The 22,626-nt window shown below is 35.9% G+C and overlaps 1 protein-coding gene across 8 annotated transcripts in view; it reads left to right on the top strand.

Moving 5' to 3' along the window:
* LOC101158188 (receptor-type tyrosine-protein phosphatase T) overlaps positions 1–22,626 on the top strand; it is a 313,387-nt gene that overhangs the window by 154,247 nt on the left and 136,514 nt on the right. For 4 of the 8 annotated variants that reach the window (XM_020703318.2, XM_020703317.2, XM_020703320.2 and 1 more), the window contains exons 12-16: positions 2,324–2,525; positions 4,894–4,996; positions 8,080–8,356; positions 15,806–15,842; positions 18,266–18,322. In XM_020703318.2, coding sequence (XP_020558977.1) covers positions 2,324–2,525; positions 4,894–4,996; positions 8,080–8,356; positions 15,806–15,842; positions 18,266–18,322 — 676 coding nt within the window. The remainder of the gene's footprint in view (positions 1–2,323; positions 2,526–4,893; positions 4,997–8,079; positions 8,357–15,805; positions 15,843–18,265; positions 18,323–22,626) is intronic. The other 4 variants (XM_020703325.2, XM_020703323.2, XM_020703322.2 and 1 more) reach the window with 2 other exon arrangements.

Raw genomic sequence — 22,626 nt, 5'->3', positions numbered from 1 at the left:
GATTAAAGCAACAATTTTAAAAAAAGATCTAAGGGCAACAAGTGGCTCACGAGTTTGTCCAAACTTCACACAGAAAAACACAGCTGGATTCTTAAGGCTTGTGTTGTCTGTACTTATAACTTTCACCTTTATGAAAGCCTAATCAAAAACCCCCAACGGTAATTGGTTATAAAAAACAACTAATACTCGCATATTCATCTGTTGCTGTGCATGATGAATGTTCCATTCAAAACCAAAGATGTCAACTTTTTCACCTACTTGTCTCTATTTATGTTGTAAAAATACCTAAGATTATCAGCAAATGTAGGATGACTAAAATTATGTTTACACAGACCATTATTTCTCTCTGGGAAAATAATTCTGCAAGACATAGATTTTAGTATAAGGTCACTAATGCATACAACGAATGAGTCTAAGACCTTAAAAAACAAGAAAAAAAGGAATCCGATTTATTCAGTATTAAGCAGATGTAAAGGCAATAAATATAAACTTAGGATATTTGCTGACCTGCATGTTTCTGAGATTTTATTTAAGATTGTGGAGACACAGAAATGTTTAATTGAGAAATGTTCTATAAAAAAAAGAACAAAAAAAGAATAAACAAAAGAAAGGGAAATTAAATTTTAGTCACATATTTCCTGTCCTTTTGGAATTGCTTGCTTTAAATGTTGTCAATTTAAGAAGATATTTTAAAAAATGGATATAAGACATACACATACAATTGTTTCAGAAGAAGTCATTGGTACTGAGACCAAGATTCTTCTGTCCAGTAAATCATTGAGAGTGATAGTTTGGCTGCAGAACATGCTTTACTTTCACATCTGTTCAGTCACTGTCGGATGTGATATCTGAAGTGCAAATAGATGAGGGTTTATGCGCTCAGTCAAACGGTGAAATGTGTTCGTTGTATTTTCACATGACAGGATGCCCCTTCATTGTTGTTGACTGTTTTAAGAATGCACTTCCTGAACTCCAGCAAATTCCCAAAACAAAGTTCCTGTCCTAAACAAATGGTGTGCCATTTATCATGTTTGGAAAGCTGTTGAAACTAAGAAATAAAACTCGAAGTTCAGGAAAAGATAAATGATTTTACAGATGCAGCACGACAGGCTTTTATTAAAGCTTTTATTCAGTTTTAATTTTGTATTCTCTCATCCCAACTGCTTGTTTCCACTCATACATCACCTTGAAAAAGAGGGATAAACTGATTTCTGAACAGAAACTTCCACAAAGTGTAGAAACATGTTTGCAGTGAGAGGTGCCATTAATGTGCTTCTCTCTCATCAGTCAATAGTCTTTTGTGCTGACTGTCGTTCACAATGACAGCTGTCCTCCAGTGCTTGAGCGGGCATGCATGTGTGTGCTCATGTGTTCAGTCATTGATGGTTTAAAGTGTGGAAACTTGCCAGCAGCAACACTGAGACATGCATTGACGGCTGTTTTCAAAAGAGTTATTGAAGTCCTTCTGCCGGTTTAGTGGCTCTGGGTCAATTTACTCAATTTTCCCCCCGTCTCAGAATGGAGATCATGTGGAGGCACACAGACCTGTTGCAAAGAGCCAACAGCACTTCAACTCAGGGATTGGTCACCAAAACATTTAACAGACAATTTAATAACTGACCCTCAATTTTCGGGGTTTGCTTTTATGTGACAGTTGTCATGGTTGGAGGTCAAACTCTAAAAATGTCTGTTGTGGTGGATTGTTAATTTTAAAAAAGTAATAAATCTATTAGAAATGTTATTTTGTTTTCACTACAGTGTGACACACAGCCTTTGAAAGTATCTTTACAGACAAGGACACTTGGATGTGAACATTGATATTTACAGTGATGAAATGATAACAAATTATTCTGAAAAGTACGTATTGAAGTTCCGTTCATTAGGAACATTATGCATAATCGATCAGTTGACTGGGAAATGTTAAGTTGGAAACAAATGATCGTTAAAAATGATTAAACTGCAAAAGGCCATCCTATTTATTTATTTATTTTCATTTTTTAGCTTATAATTTAATTAGTTATTTGAAGTAAAGTCATTTTAAAAGGCCAATGCACAGCATCAAACTCAAAATTGGTTGGACCTCAAATAATCCTGAAACTGAACATGCAAACATTCTTTACATTTAAAAGACTTAAGTGTTAACAGGCCATTTAGCACACATTTATCTAAAATGTGCAAAATACTATTTGTTACTATTAAGGAAAGCAATGAACTGATCTCTATAGCCCATCTTATTTTGTGTGTGATGCTGCGATATGCTCAGCTGTCCAAACTGCCTGCTTTTTAACCTGAGTTTAACTTTGTCTCTTTCTTCTGTCTCCAGATCACCTACAAGGCGTTGAGCTCACTGGACCCCAGTGCTGACCTGACCACACAGAGGGGCCGCGTGTTTAAGCTGAGAAACGAGACCCACCACATGTTTGTGGGTCTGTACCCCGGAACCACATACTTCTTCACCCTAAAAGCCTCTACTAACAAAGGCTTTGGCCCGCCTGTCACAAATCGGATCACTACCAAGATAGCAGGCAAGTGTTTGATTTGTTTGGTTTTTGTATTTTGGAATCTAAGTTTGTCCCAGCTGCACGGTGGAGCAGTGGTTAACACTTTTGCCTCACAGCAAGAAGCCTCTGGTTCAAGTCCCAGGGGACCTTTCTCCGTGGAGTTTGCATGTTCTGTGCGTGGGTTTTCTCCGGGGACTCCGGCTTTTTCCCACCGTCCAAAAACATGCTTCATAGGTGAATTGGTTAATCTAAATTGGTTGAATGTGTGGGTTTGTGATTGTGGACACTCTACCCTGCGTCAGACTGGCAAGCTGTCTAAGGTGCCCACAAGTGGCCGGGATAGGCTCTGGCAGCCGCGTGACCCCGAAAGGCATTAAATGAAAGACGATGAAAAAAAAAAAAAAAGTTTGTCCCTTTTTGTTTCTGGTGACTTTCGATGTTCACCTGTAATTACCAAAAGCTTTGAACTGCAGGTATGGACAGTTGACCTGCTGATGAGCTGACATGTCGATCACTATCTCTATAAATTTCTGTTTCAGTCTTTCTTTTTGCCTTACATCTTCTTTCCATTCACAATTTTACTAATATCTCTCTCATCATGACATAAAAATGCCTAGAGATTCATAATTTAAAATCATCTTTTTTTTTTGCAAAAGTTGTGAAAACCCCTCATATGTTAAGAAATGTAACTATGCTGCACAAGAAAATAACATTTATTCCTATTGCTATTTTAAGGAAGTGTACTTTTTTGATTCAACAATAAATTCTTTTTTAATCTGTTTTTATAATCACTATTCACGAAGCATACTGTTATTGGTAAAAACAATTCCTTAAAAGACATTTGGTAAGTTATTGTTTCTGTGAAATAAAAATCTGTAAATATAAAAAGCAAGTAAAAGTTCAAACATCGATAAGGCATTGCAGACTTTTGTAGAGGTCACTTTTACAACAGACCAGGTGCAGTTGCTTTCCTGACAATGTCTGACAATACTAGAAGGCTAACATGCCAATGGAAGCCAACAAAAAATCTCAGAGTAACAAAGGGATAAATGAAATAAAAAAAAATATTTTTGTCTTGTGCAGCAGCTGAGCAAATGGAAAGTTTCCTGTTACAGACGAGTCAAAATGGAGTCACGATCTGAGGGTGGAATGTCCAAGATGGCTGATGGCCTTTCAGAATGTGGAGAATTGCATTGCTCAAAAAATCTATTATTTTCAGATTAAAAAAATAAATAAAACAAGATTAAATGGGACACACACTTGTGATAATTTCAACTATTCACAACATAGAATTCCAAAAACTATGGATATTTTTCACTCTGAAATCACCATTTTCTTCTTTCTTTTCCACAAGGACCTTAGAATTCTTAATAAAATATGCTTCAGGCTTTTAAAAATGAGCAGAAATTGCAAAAAAAAAAGTACCGGTAGTAGAAAACCTGTTTTATGAAGTCTCAAAGGAACTTGTTGCAGTTACCAGCAAGGGGGCTCTGAAGGACAGTAGCTTAAGTCAAAGAATATGTACACAACTGATTTGTTACTTTCTCTAAATACAAAATTACATTAAAATTAAAAAATACTTTTTAAGAAACACATAAAAAATAATCCAATTTGAAGGTTTTGAATTGTAAAAGTTTCAGCCTTGTATGTCCTAAGTGTGTAAAAACCCTGTCTTTTCTGTCAACACATCCTGTGATTTTCCTAACTTGACCTTTCCTCTGAGCCTCCTTTTCTGCTTCATCCCCACTAATCTTAATAACATGTTGCTCAGAGTAGAAAAAACACATTATTTTCGCACACCATAGCAGATATGTCTCCCTTTAAATGTCACGCCATCCCTAATCTTCATTATCTCATTCAGGGTCTTAAGGATGCAGAGATTTAAATTAAACGCTTCAGACAGACAGAGATGGATGAACCAGGGAGGAAAAGGGGAAAAAAAAGAGTGATGGAGTCACATTAATAACCTAAATGTTGTGTCAGTCACGAAAAAAAGGTGTTGGTGTTTTACTCAAATGGGCATTTATCCAGCACCTTTAACACGACACCATGGCAAATGGGAAATGTTGCTCTTTTGAGGGCCTGATAAGATTACTGATGTCAAGATATGAGACCATATTACCAAAATACATAACATAGATTAGTAAAAATGGAGATTCACACAATCAATAACTATTAGTATAAGTAAGTTTAAGCTGTTATAAGAAAACAATATCATAGAATTATTTTTAAAATACTTAAAAAATTACGTTACACTACTTTATCAACCCAAGTTGAACTAGAATTTATCATGTTTTGGTACTTGGTACTCAGTTAATATCCTGTGCTGTTTGAAACCTAAACTGAACTTTAAATAGAATATTATTGTAAAATTCCACGCGTGTTGTTTCAGCCCCCATGATGCCTGAGTACGACTCTGAAAGCCCACTCAATGAAACAGAGACGACCATCACCGTCCTCCTGAAGCCTGCTCAGTCCCGTGGAGCACCGATCAGGTACATTCTTCTCAGCAGTGTGTGTCAGTCTTTTCTTTTTTATTCTTTTTCATATTTTTCAATTTCAAATTGTTTATCTGCTTGTAGCTTTCCTCTTCTTCCTTCATCCATCCTCTTACTTTTATTCACATTCCTCTAGTGTTGCTCCTGGTGCACCATGAGGGGCTATTAAAGTCACTCACACATATAAATCCAATTTACTTGCAGGGGAACCAAGAAAATGAGACTCCCACCCCCCTGTTTATTTTGTTTTTTTTTCCCCCAGCTTCAAACTTTTAACTCTTGTTGGTTCAAGACTACAGGTAACTTAAACCAAGAGGCTGATACTAATATCAAGCCCCCGCTCAAAAAAAAAAAATGACTCAACAAGAAACAGATGTCTAACATTTCTGCAAACTATGATTTGGTAGGATAATATTAAACTAAACTAACTGAAATCATGACTTTGGATAAATATATACACATTTTCTCAACATCTTCTTTCAGCTTTTTACCTTTTCTTAAATCACTCTCACAACTTTTACCCACATTTTTTTTTATCAACAGTGTACACTAAAGGTGAATATTGCTGCAAAAATTTGTTGCAGTTACAATGTTTTCAGTGGGTTGTTGCTGTGTAACATGCGTGTCTCAGAGATTTTCACTTTCATGGTAGCCCATTTTAGTCATTTTATTACCACTATACCAGTGACTATAGACGTCCAGCTGATTTATTTCTTGCTCTTTTCTGATATTTCTACTCAAAATGCTTTTAATTAGAAGTTCACTTGAAACATGTGAATTCATCCATTTAATTGGCATGTAAGTGAACATTATTCTTTCTTGGCTTTAGGGAATTACAGCCCTGGCAGGGCTACTTTGGAACATGTATCATTTAAATTTGGGTTTTTGGAAATAATGTAAAATGTGTGCGCACCACTGATCCTAGCGTTAAATTTAAAAACCGTAATAACAAATTTACCCCTCATGTGAAAACTCTTTGCTTTTGGTTACCTAAGATGATCCCCTCATTGAAAAATTAGGTATGTGCTAATTATTTGTGCATTTACCAATGTTAATGACAAAGAGAGACCATTGAAGTCAATTTTTCTGATTTCTGATATTTTTTTAGAAAATATTCAACATCTACATTTTGGAATGTCAGAGGAGTAATTTGCAGAAAAACACTCCATAGAGAACATAAATGAATATGACCCAAGCCAACCCTGAACAAATGCATGTAAAGAGAGTAAAACCAAAATGAGTAATCGTTCATTTGCAAGCCCTTGGCCTGAACTTCAACTTTAAAAACGAATCAAGATATGATATGAATGAACTAAATGAAATATCTCTCAATTTCAAAGCTATCAGGAGCTTTTAAAACATTCTCGCTGTAAAAAAAGAAAGTAAAAGTAAAAAAAAAAAAGGCAAGCATACAATCAGTCTTTGAAACTGACCGATATTGTATGTGGAAAAAAAAGCACAAATGTTCACTACCAAGCACACACACCCACATACACACACACAAACGAGTCCCTGATCTCTCTGTCCTCCTTGGATTAGACTCCTGCTTCATCTGATGTTGAGTATCGAAAAGCCTTTAATTTGAAATAGATAGTTCACCAGAAAGGCAGAAATGGCGCAGGGACTGACATCAAGAGCGCGCGAGAGACTCATCTTTGGTCACCACCAATTATTTTTTATAAAAGCTGCCAAACGGGAACTGAGATAATTGGCCGCAGCCCGTCTTTTTCACAGAAACATACATTTCCCTAATTGCATATAATTGTGAAGTGAGTTCTTGGCGTGGAGGGGTTGAGGTAATTGCAGCAGGCTGCTGAGCTCGTCCTGACCGCTAAAGAAGCCCTTAGCTATTCATGAAGCCTCTCAGAGCATAATGGAGACATGCAAAGATAGAGCTTCATTTAAGTTTACAAGTACACCTCTACATGTGTTTAAAAACAGACACGCCAGCAGTGACTGTGAGCACACCGAAGTGTACGAGAACTAAAAGAATTCATGGTTGAAGGGGACCAATCTGTACTGTATTCCTATTGCAATCCACCATTATGTGCCCTCTTGAAACTTACCTTCAAAACTGCACACTTTGTTTGAAACATTTTTTGTTAGAGACCTACTCAGATAAAAATAGGGTTTTTGGTGTTGTTTTGTAACATGTTACTATGGTATTTTTCTGACAATGGAGCACATATATAAAGAAAATGAAATTTAAATTTCTGAGCATTTCTTTATTCAAAATGGTTTGAACGTCTTTGTTTTCCACCTCTGAGCTGGGATCTGACTCAGAACCGTATGGCTGGATAGCTCCAATATTTCCAGGCGGTCACGGAGGACTTTAACCGATCAAAATACATGATTTAAAATATTTTCTGGGTCAAAGTTTAGAGGTCTGTCAGCAGCTTGACTTATGGGGAAAAGTCATTATTTTCTCCATTGATTTAAAAAAAAAAAAAAAACTTACAATAGCTAGACACAATATTATTATTATCACTTAGATTAATTACCTCTTTTTCGGTGGTGATCTGACCAAGATAGGCAGTTTCAATGCAAACAAAAAATTCATTACATTTAAAAAAAAAAGAGAAAAACAGACACCATCACAGAAAATGATAATAATAAAAAAGAGAAACTGGCATGAAATTACAGCTGGGTAAAATGGAAAGTTATACATGCATGCTGTGCAGAACAGATTAATGCCCTCTTACATAATTCAGCGTGAATAAATGGAACAGAGAATAACAACTGTTCTTATAAATGAGTTAAATAATAGGATGGAGCACTTATCTTTGTAATTAACGTACAGATGTAGGAGGTTACTAGTCCAATTATTAGATAATATTTAAAAGTAAACCAATAGGTGTTCTATTTCTTTTGTGTTTTGATAAAAAAAAGTCCTAAGTGTTTGTTTTTTTTCCACCTGCAACATGCTATCAACGATGAAAGCTCTTTTTGACCAATTTAAATTTTAATGTTTGATGTTGATTTCTCAACAAAAAGTTCATAACCTAACACTCCTATATCCGAGATTTGTAATATTTCAGTATAAAACCTTATAAAGTAACATCACACTTTTGCTTTTCCAGCTCTTACCAGCTTGTTGTGAAAGAGGAGCGCAAGTCTAAAACCCGCCGAGCCGCCCCTGAAGGCCTCGAGTGTTTTTCTGCTCCGGTCAGCTTCCGCAATGCCTCCATCTTGGATTCGCCGTATTACATTGCCGCTGACTTGCCGCCATCCAGCCTCACGGTGGTGCAGCCCTTCACAGTGGGGGACAACAAGAGCTATGGTGGCTTCTGGAATCCTCCGCTGTCACCCGCCAAGAGCTACAGCATCTTCTACCAGGCCATGAGTAGGGCTAATGGGGTGAGTCCAAATGCTACACAAGCACCTGTAATTTCACGGAAATGTTATTTCTGGGGATCATTTGTCACCATGAGATGCATTTAGAAGAAATCAATTGTTTTTCCATTTGTCTTAAATGCCCTCTTAGTCATTTGCAAGTCGGAAACAATGGAACAGATTTTCATTCCTCACTTGCTGAATATTAATCTCTCATGAGAGTATTTTCTTTTTTATTATTTAACTGTATCGGGGTGGAAAGTACAGGGGATCTAAAATATGTGTGATCAAGTCCAAGTCACCTAATGAGTCCTGCATCCATTTGTATGTAGTTGAGCTGGTTTTGAAAAACCCCTTGTTTCATGCAAAAAGAAAACCTGCCAATTTTTATTTTCCTTAAAGGTAAAAAATCTGGGTAAAACTGCCTTGTGATGACAGTCAACTGCCCCTTTCTTGACTGACCAACTCAAAAAAAAAAAAAACCCTGCACGTTTGTGCTCGCTATAAGTTGCTCAAAAATTACACTTGCAGAACACTTGGAATCACAGCAACAGTTGTTTTAATTTTCTGCTGCAGTAACCACAGTAATTCAGTTCAGACAGAAAGGTTTGGTAAGCTGGCTGATGTTGTGATGTAATGCGCCCTCCAGACGGCAGATTTCCCACAATGCACTCATACAGAGCAAGGCTAAGTGTGAGGTTTTGTGCATTGTTTAATTCTGGAATGCTTTTTCAGTTGTGTGCTCCACTTGTGTGTATGCATTTGCATTGTACATCCACTGACCCTAAATCTGGTCACTTCTGACTTAGTATTTGATTGGATCTCAGTCAATCCAATCAGCATGAGGTTTGTCCGGATCATGGAGTGGAAAATTGTGGGGGCTCGGTGGTGAAAAATAAACAGGAAACCAAGTGGACCTGTGCAGCCGCTGGAACCCAGATGATTTGATGAGGAAATCAGGCATGCAAAATAGACTCACATTACTGCCACTCATGAATATATTTATATAGTCAGTCCATGTTCTCTATCCTGAGCAGGAGCTGAATTTTTTCGAGGCTTGTCAATCTGACCGAAAGACTATATATTTTTGGTCCTATTCAGAGAATATTGGCTCTGCAAAACTTCAATAACAGTTTTATTCTGTACTTCGCAATATTAAAGAAATGATGTACAGTAAATGTTAACAAGGAAGGTTTGTTAATAAAGTTAGACAACACAATCAGAAAATTTGATTATGCATTACGTTTTTGGAGAATAAAATGTATAGGTATTAAACAATATTTTATTAATATTTTAACTACTGATGTTTAGTTTACATAGTGGCCTGCAGTAGGTCTTTGTTGAACAGGTCAGCCAATGATCGAAGGGTCGGTTTACCGCAGCCTAAGACTAAGAGCTGCAAAACTGGAAGCTGATAATAAAATCAATCCAATTGACAGATTTTATTTTAACTTTAAGAAACCATTTTGGAAAAAAAAAAAAAAGTAGTCGCTCAGATGATCAATCATGTAATATTTTTGAATTTGCTTTTTTCTTTAAATTGAATTTCAGTGGCAGGTGGGATCTGTAGCAACAGTATTTTGTCAATCAGGAAACTAAGTTATCTGCATTTGTCACAAAGTGCTGTAAATTGTTTTTTTTTGTTTGCTGCCAGTCATTTTGTTGGAGTAGGTGTTGCTTTCTTCTGCAGTGACTGATGCCTTCCATGGAAAATAAACACATCATTTGCATTTTAGAAGACTGTCAGTTTGATGCCACAGCTTGAAGTCTGTCTCTCTTTCTTAGTCTGACTTAACTAAACCATCAACCGAATTCCACCTGTCCATCAAGGAGATTGTCTCTCTTTCCTCTCCTTCTTCTACTTTCTGTCTCTCTGTCCCTCTATAGAACATCTAGATGGATTTTTGTTCTCTTTATCCTCCCTCTCTGCTTCTATAAATTGCTATCTGCTGCATTTATCTCTTTGGGCTTTCCTCATACCCATGATACAAGGAGTATTCAAAATTTTATTAGAGTAATAACAAGCAAAATAACAATAGAGATAAAACTATAGGGAAGATTTTAAAGGGAGTGGGTAAATTGATTAAAGTTTCTAATAAAATCACTGTGGAGGTGGAGAGGATGAGAGCCTCAAATGTTTTGTGGACATTAACATTTATTTTAATCATCACCCTGGGCCTTGACCGATCCAGTATAAAAGTTCTTTTTGCAATTGGCATTATAGATTTGGCCTGGGTATAACATCAGATGGCCTTTTTGAGACAATCCTCTGCATCCACCAGCACACTAAAGAGCAACATTCTGCCCCTTTATTGTTGCATACAAATGATTCATATTTAAGTATTTATTTTGGATAAAGTTGTTTTTTCTGTTCCTAATTTTTATGGAAAGACAAATTAGATGGGCTTGTGTGAAAAAGTGAAAGCTTATCTTAGAAGTTATCCCTATTCTTGCAATTGTTATCCACACATAAGTCAAAATGTTATTTTGCTCTTTTCCTATCTTCTTTTGTCATAGTTTATGTTGTCTATTTTTCGCTGTCATCTTTTATTCCACCTCTATCTTTCCCTCTATCACATGGCACTAAACTGATTTCACTGTGTCATCTCCCATCATTAGTGGATACACAGTAAACAGATAACTCACCACTGCCAATCTTTGTGTCTCCTTCAATGTTGTCTGACGTCACACACTCACAAAGGCGCAGGCAAGTTCTTGAGGTTACAAATTCAAGTTGGAGGAGGAAGAGTCTTTTCAGGCTTGAGGCAAACAATGTTTTAAATGGACTAAGAAAGACAGCAGTCTAAGATCAGCGTTACAAATAACGAAGAAGAGAAGAAATATGTCTATTACAGCAAATGTAATTGCTATTGACACATTGCTTTGGCTTTTTCTAAAGATTGCTTGAGGATACAGCGGATGAAAGAGAATCAAATTGTTTCTGACAGTTAAAAGTATGGAAAGCATGGTGGAAATATAGACTTTCAGCACACAGAACAAATGATTGAATGATTTAAGTTTGCGATGACCATTTTCAGTTAAAATTACACATATTAAAACACATTTAAACAAATAAAGTTTAACCACCAGAAGTTAGATGAATGACAGCTTTTTAAAGGGATGTTTTCTGGCTGTTCTCATCTAACAGCTGGAAAACAAAGGTCAGTAAAACGATCCTAAATTTGGTCTGGATTTTAATGTTCCTCCATCATCAATCAGAAATCAGTAAAAATGTTTGTTAGAGTTTAATTTAAGTTGTTTGAAGATAACATGTGAACTGTTTCCTCTTTAAGAACAGCCACCTTATTTCCTTGCAATATTAAGTCCAACAATCAATCATCTTTTTTTCATTAAAAATATAATTAAACAAGCCTGATTTTAATGGGACAAAACCTCTGTATTTGAAAAAAAAGAAACAACACAAAAGAAGAAAATGAAGAAATAACAATTTTTAAATGAATTTTGTGAAAGACAGACATTTACTTTCCCGACTTTAAGTACATGTGATCAAGACTACTTAGGAAACTAGATACCAGTTGGCTAATTAAATTGAAGTGATTTTAACCTGTTATCAGTCCCTGAAGAGTGCCATGAAACATCAGCTGTGTCAGTAATGGACTCCAAGAGTAGAAATCTGTTCATGGGTTTTGTCTGCACAATCTTTTTGCTCTATAATGGGGCAAAAGTGAACCAATCAAACTCTTAAATGTCCCATGCAATTTTTTTTTTTATTTACATTCAGTCATGTAGTGAAATATAAAGTGAAATATATATATAAATGAAGAAACAGCCTTACATGGCGTATGATGACACTGACCTGGATTTAAACATTTTATTTAGTTCAGGTTGTAGACGAACAGTTTTACGTGTATTCACGATATTGATATCCTGATTTTACAGCTGTAAAAACAGATTTCATTAAAAAAAACATCATTGCAAAACAGGTAAAGAAAACAATATGAAATGGAAGAAAAAATATTAAAAACAGATAATTGAATGGAACTTTAGGTGACATATACACCTTTAAACGACATAAAATACATAAATAAACATTAAAAATCATTGTATGTATTGTTTCGTCTGCTCACATTATCTCTCTTTGCTGTAATTTGGAGTATATTATTACAAACAGCCACTCCTGATGATAAAAACCTTTTAATTTAAAATTTTAGCCCAAAGCTGTTTTTTTTCTATGTGAAGAATTTTATGTTTTATATTTTTTTGCTAACATATCTCAAACATTTACATGCGTGTTTGGTCAATTTTAAGTAAGAAAATATGGAGGAATAAAAGGTTTAATCACCAGAATGCACAGTTGTGTGCACATTCACTTTGTATTGATTGAAATTTCTCAAACGTTTCCCAAACATGTAGGAAAAAGTTTTTAGAAGAAATGCTGGTCAGAAAAGATGTTGGCATTTGTTGATCACGAAAGACTGTGAAAAGATGAGAAACCGGGTAAGAAACACAAAACAACAGACAAAATTGACGCATATTTGGAAAATCCTGTTATCCTTTTTTGGTTCTGGGAAAATGTAGATGTCTTTTGTCAAAATGTAAAAAGCCCCAGTGGCTGGCCAGAGTACTCTAACAGTCAGCATCATCCACCCACATACATGTACTGAGCAGTTTTTAAAGTGCCAGGTTTTGAGGTTCTTAGAGAGATTTTGACTGACTGTGTCAATCAAAGTGCACTCAGATGACTCTGAAATCCCTTAAATGCACTTTTTTTCCCCCAGAGCGTGTCTGCTGGACTGGAAAGCATGCTTTCATTCTTTCATGGACAGTTGCATTTAATTTTCTTTTTCAAGCACACACAGGCTTTGTCAACAAAAAACAGCTTTTTTTTTTTTTTTACACTTTATTCACCCCACCTTGAAATTCTTTCCTTTGCGTTTGACTTTGATATATGGTGAATATGCTATTATTTAAACGAGCTGTTTTAATTTTATTAGTTCAACTTTTTTATGCTTAACTTTTTATTGTTTTACTGTCTCTGCCAATTGTCCATTTACGAAACAATGGGATCCTCTTGACGCTTCAGTACCGTTCATAATCCTAGTATCAGATTGTCTGTCCAATGTAAACATGTCTGCCAGTACATCTCACTGACGTCCAGAAGTTAGTGGCCTCGTAACCACTGTCACCATGTTTGTGAAATAAAGGTCTTTCTCAGACACAGAGAGGTGACAATTTGTTCTTTTTGTTAAGAATAATTGTGAAGCAGACATGATTAATAACTGACCAAAGGATGTCTAAAGCCTTAATTACAACTGCTCTTACCAATGGATACAGACTTTCAAAAAATGGGCAAACCTGTACAGGGCAGACAGGTGTCCCGCATTTACTATGTATTGATTGAAATTTCTCAAAAGCTTCGCAAACCTGTAGAAAGAGTGAAGTCGTAGACCACAGTCTGTAGAGGAAAAAAATACCATGCAGATAGGCACGCTGCAAGCGATAGGTCATAGTGAACACTGAAACAACATGTGTTAGTAAGGGTGAAGTAAGTGAGGGAAGTGTAAAACACACATAGACTCCCCTTAAGATGCATCCGCTCCTCTCTACAACCCTTCACAGGACTAGACAACCCAAAATCGGCAGTACCCATACAGGTCAACCCCCTACAAGTGCATGTGACTAAGGCTTTAACTTATCAAACACTCTTTTATTGCTAACCCAACATTAAGAGATGCTTAAAGTTTGAGACAATGGAAGGTTTAGATATCAAATATCAGATATTGGAATTGGTTGAGTTGAAAACATCATCATGTGAGATCTTAGCAGAACTCTAATGTTGTGCTTTTACATCAGGAAATGTAGTTGCTGTAAATAAAATATTTCTTCTTTATTCAGCTTAATATTTTATCATACCAGTCTGGTATAAAAAAATATATATATATATTTTTTGTGTTTGACTAAAAATGAAACATGTTAAAATGGTTATCCAAGACTTAAGTAGGTTTTTCCCCAAGTTACTTTTTATTGGAACAAACGTTGGACCACAAATCCGCTCAATAATTTTACTATCTCACTTATTACCAGTAATGTCAAAAATAGGTTTTTCACTTTTCAATTCACTTCTGATAGCTTCTTTTTGCATGTTATGCTTCTATACTTTGTGAAGAACACAAAGCACAAACACATTAATCACAGCAGAAGTTTTTGTTTCCCACTCGAAATTGCATGAAGGATCCAATGAGGCAATCATTTGAGTCAGTGAGGCAGATAGACAGAGGGTTTAATCACTCACTTTTCCAATGGACAGCAACGATAATGGAAGAAGCAGGTGTTGTTTGTCCACTAAGGAGATGTAGTCCATGCAGCATCCATCACCATATGTCTTTCTTTTTTGAACAAAAGAATACAAAGACTAAAAGAAACACCAAAACACTGGTCTACTGTTGATTTGAAGTGCTTTGGTGCACCTAATCCAGACATGTAAAAAACAAAAAACCACTCTATAGCTGCAAAACAAACTAAAATTATTACCCATCAATCGCTGTGTTTAAAACCTACTATGGTTTCCTTTTTTAACGTTGTGGTGATTTTTTTTCCATTGGTTCTGTTCCTTTTATTGTAGTTTAACCTACAATAAAACAAACAACCTACAACCATGATGTCCTGTTGTACTAGTCAAACATTTTCAAACAGTTGCACTTTACTGGCCTTTGACGGGTCAAGTGAGAACTGTAATTTTTGGGGAGTTTGTCCATGAGAGACGCAAGTTATGATGTTATTTCAAAGTTTGAATGATGCAAACCTTGGAAGAAAATTGAAAAGCATTGCCTGTACCTTAAGATTAACTTTGGTCTTCTGCTGAAGCGAACAGAATCCGAGTTGGCAGCTGCTTTAGTCATTGTCTTTGATGAAGACAAATGGTCCAGCATATGACAGAGGCAATCCTTGTATGACAAGTGCGCTAGACAGGTACACTTACCTGTGAAGGCACATCAGAAAAGGAAATAAAAGAGGAAAAGACGGGAGCACTGAAGGAGTGAAAAGAGCAGATAGAAATGAAAGCGCACATCACTTCAGAGAGTGACGGCCCATCAGGAGAAGAATGACAGCAGTGGTCAAAGCTTTAAAGCAGCCAACATCTAGAGGTGGAAGGAGGTGTTATCTACCCAAACTCTGCAGACATGAAGTTTTTTTTCCCCTCAAATTATCATTTTTGTTTACAATGTGAAAACATGAACTCCATATTCAAATAAGCCTATTTATTTAACTCTGTTTTTGTGTTCTCTCTATTTATTTTTTTCAGTTTTTAATAAGAAAAATGAAAAGACAGACATGGTCATTTACAGCGGCATGAATAGATTAATAATAGATTAAATTCTTACAAAGGAACCTTGTCCTGAAACAGCTATTGTAGTTTCCACATTTCTTTGGACTTTTTTATTTGTTTTATTTTTGGAATGAAACAAGTGATTTTTGATTTCAACTGTTATGTTTTGTCTCTTATCTTCACAGGAAACCAAAATCAACTGTGTCCGCCTCGCTCACAAAGGTATGAGCACCCTTCCATTGAAAGACATCCAGAAGTTACTGAACTTATTATATTGTGTTGCAGGACTCCCATTAAAAGAAACTGTGTAGAAAATTTAAAATAATAATAAAAAAAAAACAAAGATTTATTATACCTTTATTGATTTTTCATTCATATTTAGGCAAATGCAGCAAACCAAATTTTGTATTTTCTACACAGGTTTCTCATTTGGGATTGCATGATCACTCTTGATTTTTAACTTTTGAAGTAAAACGTTCTAATGTAATTCTAGAATGTTTGATGCTGCAGTTTTCTTACATAAGTAGACACGCACACACACTGAAAACCAAAAAGCTAAAATATTAACCAGACTCCATCCTGACCATTCTATCCTGCATGATTTTCATGAATTTCAACCTTTTCCTTCTTTCTGCTTTGATCTTTCTTGATTAAATCTCTTTTCCTTATCTTTTTTCCTCTATGGTCCTGTCCATATTTCCATGCAACATCCATGTCACTCATCAAGGTAGAAAGCGGTAGCACATATTGAAAACGTACCGTTTGATATTCTATATACTGTTCTCTCCAGAACAAATTCCATCCTGTTCTTTTTTGCTTTCCTTGTGTCTCCCATTGTTATTTGCTGCTCATCTCTTGCAGATGCACCCATTTGTGTGCCAGCCTTCATGCTTTAAAAGCTTTTCAGCTTGCTATTGATTTTTACCTTTTTTTTCTTCACTTCAGACAGTGTTTTCATTTTTCTGTTTCTCCCATCTCCATGTCTCTCACTGCCTTGTTATTTCTCGTCTGCATCAGACCTTTATTCCTCATTTGTGCACATTTTTCTTTCCTTTTTTCTCATCTAGCCGTTTCCAACTTGTTTTTAAGTGAGACATACTGTGGGTGGAGGTCTTTCAGAGTGTAGACTCGATCTCTATGTCTCTGCAAGTACATATGCTTAAGAAAAGACATGCTTTTAACTTTGTGGCTGTCTTCAAATTTCCTTTTTTTTCAATTTAGGTAGAAAATGTTTCTCCTAAATCACATTTAAAACTATTTTATAGGGAAAGCAATTTACTAAGTACATTAACAGATTTAGCATTACATTTGAGCATTTATCCCAATAAACCTTCTGTAATGTTATTTTAATTCAGTAAACAGTCAAATTTGATTGCAAACTAGATTTGCTTAAAAAAGTTAGTTCGTAAATGAAAACTTTTATAAAAAACTGTCAGTATTTTCTTCAAACACAGGTTTAAATTCCACTATTTTTTTGTTTATTTTTTTGTATTTAAATGCTACATAAAAAGCACTTTTAGGAAGAGATTGAAACTATTTATACCCATGACCAGGTTTATGGATGAGTCCAGTCCACATAGCCATTGGTCTCCAGTTCTGTAATATTCCTATGCTCATGTCACTAGAGATGCTTTTCTTTAATCTTTTAATACCTCAATTCAAGTCATGCTGAATGACTTGAGCTTCTCGTCTTGGTGAAAAATGCAACAACACCCATCCCTTTAGTTACTTGGTGCCAGCTTCTAGTAGTGTTTTATCCACTGAGGTTAAATTGATTTCTGACAAACAAGAAGTAGGCTCTGTGTTAAAGTTGCTGGTTCAAAACCAGGTTTTGGTCACAGCCTGGCTGCATTAGGAAGCACTTCTGAGATGAAACTCCAGAATCCCTGTGGTAACTCGTATGATAGAGACAATTAACAATTAATGTTCAAGGATGTGATTATTGCTACTGAACCATCCCCCAAAATACTTTTAGAGACACAACACTAATTAGTGGAATAAAATGAACACTTAGTGTGTTCTGTATGCAGCACAAAGGCAACTAAATAATAAACCTAGCGTTCTTTGCTTCGACTTATTTTTATGCAGCACAAGGCCAGAATATATCCATGCCCAACTTTTTCTTTTTTTTATTAAACAAAGGCCTTCTTTTTTATTTTATTTTACTGTATCATCACTTGGTTCTGTTCTGTTCCATTTTCTTTCCCTTTTGTTTTATTTATTCGTCACGCCAGGCCGACAGACTCGGTGGGCTCCAGTGTTAACCCGACACACCACATCCAAATTCTCTGACCACTCTACTAATAAACATCCTCACCAGTAACACACCTGTTAGGCCTTCGCCTGCAACAAACCAATTAAATTGCTCATTTACAGTAATTTCTTGGCTAAAGGACCAGTCATATCCTAGCTAAGTGCTATTGGTTTCATTGTGCCAGTGTTATCTTTCCCTACTGCAGTTTATCTCCTTTAAGACCAAGTAATGCAGTTGAAAGCAAAGGAGATCTAAGCCTTGATGAAACACTACTTTACATTTTTTTCTTCGACTTTTTTCTTCTTTCTTTTCATTTTTTTGTTGTTGTTTGTTTTATCTTCTCCTCTCTTCCTCATGCTTTCCGGCGGGGACGTGCGACCCTTGGCCTTAGTGGTAATAGGTAGGGGACAAATAACAACGCCATACATTCTAGTCATCCCGAGCGAAGGTGATTACTGCTTCTTAGGCAGAAAATTTTTCTTCCCCGTGTTATGTCACATTACAACCATAAACACAACACAAACACTTTTTTCATTTTTGGTTGTCCCCTTCTCTCCTATGTTTTCTGCTTGAGTTAGGTCTTGGTATTCTTTTGTCTCACTTGTTTGCTCTTGTTAATGTTCCTTCATCACCATCATCATCTTACTTATCCCACGGCATTTTTCAGCATGTCTGCTCTGCTTCCAATGTTGCTGACTGTGCTTAAAATCTCCTTCCTGGTCCTGCATGCAGACATTTACTTTAAAGTCTACAAGCTTAAAATACCAAAGATCACCCAACAGAAAAAAGGATCAAAGCCTGGGATGAAATTTTCCATTAGGCTTTCTTGCTGTCTACAAGCTACACCAGCATGGTTTCAGCATTGAATCTATGGCAGTCATGTCTTTAGCTGGTAAAATAACCCAGGTGAAACCCTTGGTAAAGCAACAAGGGATGGTTGTCTGTACCGTATTATTCTCTGCTACATAACACAGTCACTATCATGTTTGGATTTGTGAGTTGCCGTGATTTTCCATTTCCACTTGTAAACTTTAACAGTTATGTTGAATCCCATGTTTGCAAATACCCCAAGTTGTTGTAAATGAAGCACCACTCAATAATCGCCACTGCACTAGACATGAGTCCTAAAAAAGCAGTCCACAAGCCTCTATCTCAAACACAGTTGGTACAGTGCAGGCACACAGGTATTAAGTCTACTGTCATACCAGATGGTTGATGATAGACAAACAGAAAATATGTGGCTTGAAACCAGCATGTAGCTGGTCAACCCTGAACCTCCCACCATACAATATTTGTTCTTGAGCGGATGCTGTTGGAACTTTAATATTCCTTAGCCATGAAGTCGATGGCTTTAATGAACCATACTCTTTTTACTTTGAAAATTAATTTACTTTGTTGCTAAATTGATGAATTTGTAAATATTGACAGATTTTTACCACCACTTGAGTGTAACCATGGAAAACCCAACAGAAAAGACATTTCACCATCTGATTGCAGATCTAATTACAGTAATGCATTTAAGCTGCTGAGCACTTTTAAATGACTCCTTATTTCTAAAAAAAAATGTTTAGGAATGTAGAGTTTGAGTTAATTTTTTTGTTTTACATCCTAAAGAATCTGTTGTTCAAACACCTGATTGCAACAAGTGTGAAAAGAGTGCAACAAGTGCAACATTGTCATTTTGTCTGTGTAGCGCCTCCTACAGGAGATCATACTTCTCTTCTTTTAAATCTGCCACAGATATGTTAAATTAACTTCATCTGCTTCAGAAAGCAGAACATAATTTGAACTTATTAATTTAGCACTTTTTTTTTTTTGCCAAAACGAGACATAGTTTAAGGTTACTATCTAAATAAACTTTTTGTAAGGAAATTAAAGCAACACAACAAGCTTGTAATTTCTTTAGCTTAGTAGATTTCTCTAAATCCAGGATCAAAGCCTAACATTTTTTACAAAACTGCATCAAAGCCACATCAAAACATTTTTTGGTTATTTATATTTACAAGGCAAAGATGAAGAAACAGAATGTAAATGTAATCCAGCAGCACAACAACCAAAATGATGACTTCAATAACACGCACACAATACAGAATTAACCTGCAACAATCACACAGAAAACTGCTGTATCAGTTCTTTGTCAAGAATAGGAGATCACTTGACATAAACACAAAAACACTTATTTTTTCTGAATAAAAACAAAATATATATATTTGGAGCCACAGCAACAAAATAAATAAACCACCTATCATGCACAATCACTCCAAACTGGTGAAACGTGAATTAAAAACAAATGCACAGTATCCTTGATTTCATTGTGCACAGAAAACCACATATTAGCAATGAGTAGTGTTATGATTTATTAACTGCCAAAAAAGGTAAATTTAATATGCATCTTTTCTGTTCAATAAGAATGGAGAAACATGTTGACATATAAATTAACTGTCTTGACTTTATAGTAATAAAATACAACATCATGGTCTTAAGGTAATTAAAAAAAATACAAACCTTTAGTTATATTTTGGCCTTATTGGTTTAGTTTGACTTTCTAAACTTTTTGTAACAACAGTAGTCACATTTCATGATAGACATTCTTTTTGTCTTTGTGGGAAGAGTAATATGCATGGCATGGAATGATAAATAAGACTTCCACCTGCTATATGCTCTGCACGTGCGTCTCACAGGAGGATCAAACATGCCTCTTGTCATCCACACACTGTTGTTACATGTCAGATCCAACCCCCATTACCATTAGTTCTAAGGTTGGTCTTAATTGGTAGTTCAGAAAGTTGAGTTGCAACCAAACCTGGCACTATGCAATCCTGATGCAAGATGATGCTTGATATGAATTTATTCGTGTTGTAGAGTAAAATTGGGACAGACTCAACTGTCCAGGTGAATTGCTGGAAAAATCTTATACAAATGAATATCCGAGGATTGAGATCCTCATATACATAACTTCACTGTTTGTGTTTCACAAATATGTAGGTGCATTGCTTCTTCGTTTATTACATAACTTTGTCTTCTGAATTTGAAACAAGTGTGTGTTGGAGGGTTAATCTCACTGCTGTTCCCATGGACTTCTCTTCTTTTTTCTAAGAGATTTACTGATGAGTCAATCTTAAGTTATTTGGCTATTAAAACCCCCTCTGTAAAAAAAGAAAAGGTCAACATAAACTATCCCAGCAGGGTGGGGCAACATTTCAGCAGTGGTGGACCGTGCATTACACGCCTGGGCCTTTAGTAGTGCTACGTCTGACTCACTCAACTCATCATTAACCATTTTACGATGCAAAAACGAGCTTTGCATTGGATATTGAAAATTCCTGTAGCCACTATAAATGCCTTTAAATAAACTGAATAAACAAAACTGTAAAAAGATCTCGCTATGCAGCTACATCCAGCAAAAAACATTGAAAATAACCACATAAATTTAGAATATATTTATTATGATATTTATCATTTCACTCATCAAAATTTTGGATTATTTGAAGACAAAATCCATCCTCCTGTCTTTTTTCAAAAACATTACAAATATTTTTAATGTGCTCTCAAGTAAAATCATTGTTGAACAGAGTAGACTGTCTTTAGTGCACACAGAAGAACCTACAATTTCACAGAAAGTTGAAAAGTTTTACTCTAAACTTCTTTTAGGTATCAACCAAATAAATATAGATTCACCTCAATATAGAGGGATTCTGAAACCAATACTTGCGGTTTTTATAGTTTCCCTGTTTGAGTAAATAGGAGTTATTATACTTTTAAAACTGCTTTTTTATATTTGGAAAGCTGAAGCTGTTTCAGCAGAATGGCTCTCGTGCAAGAGGCTCTAGAAAAGATGGCAGCTGGTAGTTTAACCTCGGCCTCTGGGGGAGCACTGATGTGGACACTTGACTAAAAAAATGGATGGTGTTTAGGAAAACCTAAAGAGTTCCACCAATGCTGCTGTTTATGTTTCAAGGACATTTGGGAGTGCGAGAAACCATAGTGTCAGTGGTTCTTGAGTAACCAGAATAAGAACTTCATTCACATCACTATCCGTTAAATGTTTTAATACATTTGTCCATTCTTGACTGCATTTGAGATAATTTAAAAGACTCACCACATTGAAAATTGCGTTTTTGGTGGTTTTATCATGTGCTTGTAGCATTTTTCTCATGATGGAGGACGTATTTCTGAGTATTTTTTTGTTCAAATTATATTGAATTAGGAGCAGAATAAATGCACAGTTTGAAAAAGCTCAGGTTTGTGACGCAGCAACTGCGATGGGCGGGCCAAAGTCTCCCTTCCCTGCTCAAATTTTGATGCATTCACTTGCAGACAAATAGATCCATTAACATCTTAATTTTCCTCATCTGTGCTACCATTTGGCTCAAAACCATAGCTGCATAGCTTTGAAATTGCTCGCCATTTTCTTTCCTACGCTAATGTTAGCTTGGGGTTGTGAGGGGCTGTAAGCTAGCGGGACAGACAAAAGAATGTTCAGTGTAGGGTTACATACTCAGAGGCCAATTTCTGTAAACTCCTGCTAGTCCGCAGAAAATTTGTCTCAAAAAATGGCACAGGCTTTTTAATTTGGATAAAAATGACAGTTTTATGATTAAAGACCTGTGAACGCTTTTACTAGAAAAACATATAGTTGGAGTGGGACTTTAAGTGGTTCCTTAGGTCATCAACCCATCTATTATTTTCCTAAGATGCGCATGCACACTGCCTGAATTTCTGTGGGGATGGATGAAAATGGAACTCCTTTTA

This window comes from Oryzias latipes, chromosome 5 (genome assembly GCF_002234675.1).
Source record: "Oryzias latipes chromosome 5, ASM223467v1".
In the NCBI taxonomy this organism is placed as follows: domain Eukaryota; kingdom Metazoa; phylum Chordata; class Actinopteri; order Beloniformes; family Adrianichthyidae; genus Oryzias; species Oryzias latipes.
Note: the sequence above shows the minus strand (reverse complement) of the source record. Positions and strands in the feature narration are given on the sequence as shown.